This window comes from Akebia trifoliata, unplaced genomic scaffold (genome assembly GCF_017979445.1).
Source record: "Akebia trifoliata isolate Shusen 1 unplaced genomic scaffold, ASM1797944v1 Contig01267, whole genome shotgun sequence".
Lineage (NCBI taxonomy): Eukaryota > Viridiplantae > Streptophyta > Magnoliopsida > Ranunculales > Lardizabalaceae > Akebia > Akebia trifoliata.
The window spans coordinates 227-4,655 of record NW_028237648.1 but is presented as its reverse complement, the minus strand read 5'-3'; the positions used below and the strand labels follow the sequence as shown (position 1 = coordinate 4,655).

The following is a 4,429-nucleotide window of genomic DNA, read 5'->3' as shown; positions in this document are numbered from 1 at the left end:
ACTCTCTATTATAGTACTCTATTATTTGATGTTATATTATGAACAATTGTTTTCTTCAGATTTTTAAGTGTTTTAATTTCCTACTAAGTTTTATGACATCGGAGTTCAATTATTTTTAATTGTGTTGAATATCAAATATGCATGATTTATGAATTCTTAGAATGTTTAAACTGCATATAGGATGCTGTTATTTAGAATTGTAAGATTCCCCTATTGGGTAACTCCCCTGTTACTCACCCCTACGACATCAAATTTCAGGCGCACCTGGTTTAGGTAGTCCTTCCGAGGAGGCTCAGTGCCAGGGCCTTATAGATGATCAGTCCAAGCTTCCAGGAGTGGAGCATGGGTATTACTAGTTAAGTCTTAAACTAGAGTTAGGTTTAAGTCTTTAGCTATCGTTTTTGGTTATGTAATTATGAACACTATAGTATGTCATTACTGTTTTATGTATATATGTCAAGTGTTTTTTTTATGTTTGAGGATACGTGTCTGTTCTGTTGAGAAATGATCAGGTATGACATATAGTTATATTATTTGCCGTTTACGTTTATGAATTGATTATCATGATACGGGTTTTATATCATGCCTCGGGATTCAACTTGGGAATCATGAGGATTCGGGTTGAGTTTTTGGGGCGTGACAGTGATGTCTCAGATTTCTTTCATAGACTTTCTTATCAAATAGTAATAATATATATAGTTATGATAATGAAAGTAAAAGTGGGAAGTCATGTTTCTTTTTTGTTTTTTTTTTGAATTTTCGTCTGTCATAGTTCTTCCTAATTGATGAACATCTGTGATAATATTTGAGAATGAAGGGCACCCCAAGTGTACTTTGTCGGTGAGAATGTTATGAACTTGGAAGCAAAAGTAAGCTCAAGTGCAGTAGTTGTGGGCTGAGGGGGTAGCTCTCGGATGTTATGTGAAATCCTGTCGGAAGAGCTTTCATGTTCCTTGTGCGGTTAACATTGATGATTGCCCGGGGGATTGTGTAAGTTGCCTTAACTGGTGGTCACACTAGCAGGTGTTCTTGTTTTTCCAAAGAACTGTATTTTTTTTCTTGGTTTAGAATTTAGATAATTCAGATTGAAATTTTGAGACATGGTGTTGTATTTGAATTGGATAGAAACAAGATGTTTTCTTGGCCACTCTCATTGGATGAATTCATAAAGAAATCATTGACATCAGTCCAAGTATAAAAACTCCATTACCTTGATGGTACCTTATTCGTTGAGCATATCCAATGAGGGCCGACTATGTGAACACCTAGTTTCTATCGCATTCCCATTTTTTCTTCATGCATTGAATTAATTATATTCTGCAACTCTTTTGGCTTGTGATAGGAAAATTTTCTAGTGCTCTGTCCAACTCATACTTCACAGAAATTTTCAAATGAAAGATCAAAGTCTAATAGGAACCTTGGGACAAACAGTTCTTCCACAACTCTAATGTACTATCTTACTATTTTGATCCGTTAACTTTGTATGCCTTCCTTTAGTTGGAAGTAACTTGGTCAAATTTTTATTCACCACTGTATCGGGGCTTCGCTGCTTGTTTAAATTGACTGTGTAGAAAAGCATTGTCTTGCTAATACCTTTTTAGTTTTTTAATTTTGGGTTCTTAAATGTTAGTAATAGGACTTTCAAATCATTTGGCCATGATTCAACATTCAATAACCATTTGAGATGCAACAATCCTCAATCCTTAGAACACTCACAATTCCCACTTGGAAGTGGAGCTTCCTGACGGATGATGAAGATCTACAAGGTGAAATGCTTGATAGATATGTACCTTTTGTTTTATATGGTTGATAGGGTTAACACCCCAAGGTCTTCATGTGAGTATGCAATCAATAATTATCCCAGGCGCACAAATCATGGTCTTCAATGGATCTTGAATTGACAGGTCAGGTCCTAGGCTACATAAGTTTGAGATTTTAAGAACCGGATTTGGCATTGATGGTGATGATGAGATTATCGGAATGCCACCAAGCTTTCTTGCCTTCTTATGGCCTTAGAGTGTTTGGCCCAATTTTTTTTTCCTGGTGTCAATGTTAGTTACTCTTATCACACTTGTAACTGAAGAGAAAAGATAACTTGGATAGTTTTTCTCGAAGATTCAGCTGAATTGACCCATCTCAATAGTTATCCTTCCCTATTTGAAATGAAAAAGTAAATCAAGTGTAGTTGTTCGGAGGTACACAATTGATATGTGTTTCCTTTACAGTAATATATTGTATCTTTGATGTGTTTTCTTACAAATCTTCTGGTGGCGTTATATTTTAAGGAAAATTTTCCTTGTCTTCTGCTTCTGAAGTCTTATAATTGGTGGTATTATTATTGTTTTGCCAGAGCCAGCCCGCGATCCAACAAGGTCTGGGAAGCATCATCTGATATAGTTGATGAATGGGTTCTGTGTGGATCTGCTCTTTCTTCTGCAGAGAAGGTATACTCTATTTAACGTGAAGAGCTGCATCTGTTTATTTTTCATTAGCTCCACTTGTGTCTACGAACAATATGTAGATAATGGTTCATTTTTTTACATGGAGATTTTTTTTTGTGTGCAGAATTTGTTGGCCGAGTTTGCAAGAATAACTGGTGCAACTATCTCCAAAATCTGGAAGCCAAACATCACCCATGTTATTGCAGCCACTGATGAAGGTGCTTGCAGCAGGACATTGAAAGTTTTTATGGCCATCTTGAATGGGAGATGGGTTTTGAAAATTGACTGTAAGCTCTCTTTTTTTTTCTTGTGCCTGCACCTCCTACTTGTTGTGTTATATATATATATATATATAGATATATATATATATGGGAAATGTTCAACACCCTACACTTTACCCTACGCTTTACCAAACGTGTTTTGTCCTACATGGGTTAGAAGTTTTGGAATGGACTGGTTTTTGGTGAGGATGATCACTACGATTAGAAGATCCTCACCAAAAATTAGCCCATTCCGAAATTTCTAGCCCCATGTTTACAAGTTGAAAAATCGTGGACCGTCCATTTTTTGTGAACCATTTTTTATGGGGTTAGAAGTTTTGGAATGGGCTGATTTTTGGTGAGGATGATCTCCTCACCATAGAGATCATCCTTATCAAAAATCAGCCTATTCCAAAACTTCTAACCCATGTAGGACAAAACACATTTGGTAAAGGGTAGGGTGGCGAAAGGGATCCTATATATATATATATCCAACAATTGACATTTTTGATGCCATGGACTTGATCTTGGTCATTGTTGCTAGCATTTTTCATCAAGCCTTTCTATCCTGATATTTCTAGTGGACAGATATATTCTGTTTCATTAGCTTTACTAAACATGTGTAGTACTTTAGCAGCACCAACCAATCCCTGTTGAGAAACTGAAAAATGGAACGATAAGGGAGGACTGAATCGGTTGTTCTTATGTCAAAATTGTGTGTCTAATCTTTTATAACAAGAATTGACCATTTAATTGGCAGTAAAGATTCAAATGCTTTGTTAATTGTCCTTTGTGTGTTTATACAACTTGAGTTTTTGCTGGTAGGGATAAAAGCATGCATGGAAGCTATGCATCCTGTGGATGAAGAGCCTTATGAAGTTGGCCTTGATGTTCATTGCTGTCACGATAGGCCTAAAAATGGTAGACTTAGAATTATGGATAAGGTGACCCCCGTGTGCATACTTCACAATTCAATAATTTTGTATTACAAATCATGGGTTCACTAAAATTAGTGTGGATACGTGCAGGCATCGAAGCTATTTAGTAGCATTAACTTCTATTTAAGTGGTGATTTTGCACCCGCGTACAAAAGATACCTTGAGGATCTGGTGTTAGCTGCAGGGGGTACTATCTAGACTAAGAACATTTTGATCTCACAGGGTTTTGATCCAGAAACAGTTTGCTCTACAACTTTAGTTGTTTACAGTCTTGATCCGGTTTCAATGTGTGAACCAGAGGAAGTATCTTCAATTATGGAGCAGAGATGAGAAGAAGTAGAAACTCTTGCCACTCAAATTAGATCATGGGTTGTAGGTCATACATGACTTTTGGAATCAATCGCAGCCTTCAAGTTGCAACATTTTGCTTCCTAATGTAGGGTTTCGCTAAGGAGATTTTTCGTTGTAGGAGAACATTGGCATGCCAAAATTGGCTCTAAGTAGCCATGATGTATCTTGTGTTGTTCTAACTTATAAAAAATGGTGAGCAATGTATCTCCCCTATTTTGGGTTTGGGTCAATTGTCTAGAGTCTTCTCTTTCTGAACTTATTTACTGCAATTAATCTGTTGGGACTCATCTTGGGCGGTCTGTTTTGGTAGAAAACTCTTACAAGTGGAAAAAGTAACTTTGAAACGGGCAGCCCACCTCAAAGTTTTGAAGAAACCCTCTTCCTTGGATTACATGTGGCATCTTCAAGGAGGTATCCCAAATATTGAAGAAAAACTAGG

General features: G+C 36.8%; 1 protein-coding gene across 1 annotated transcript; it reads left to right on the top strand.

Annotated features, from left to right (window-relative positions):
* Positions 1–7: 7 nt before the first annotated feature.
* Positions 8–4,171, top strand: LOC147380605 (BRCA1-associated RING domain protein 1-like). The gene is made up of 6 exons (XM_086431468.1): positions 8–990; positions 2,351–2,444; positions 2,566–2,728; positions 3,527–3,645; positions 3,730–3,826; positions 3,938–4,171. The coding sequence occupies exons 1-6, from the start codon at positions 947–949 to the stop codon at positions 3,967–3,969; spliced, it is 549 nt and encodes a 182-aa protein (XP_086287594.1). The 5' UTR covers positions 8–946; the 3' UTR covers positions 3,970–4,171.
* Positions 4,172–4,429: the final 258 nt, after the last annotated feature.

Coding starts and splice junctions, on each gene's coding strand:
- LOC147380605 (XM_086431468.1), top strand. CDS start 947: ATGTTCCTTGTGCGGTTAACATTGATGATTGCCCGGGGGATTGT. Junction 2,729..3,526: donor ATGGGTTTTGAAAATTGACT/GTAAGCTCTCTT, acceptor TTTTGCTGGTAG/GGATAAAAGCATGCATGGAA. Junction 3,646..3,729: donor GACTTAGAATTATGGATAAG/GTGACCCCCGTG, acceptor GGATACGTGCAG/GCATCGAAGCTATTTAGTAG.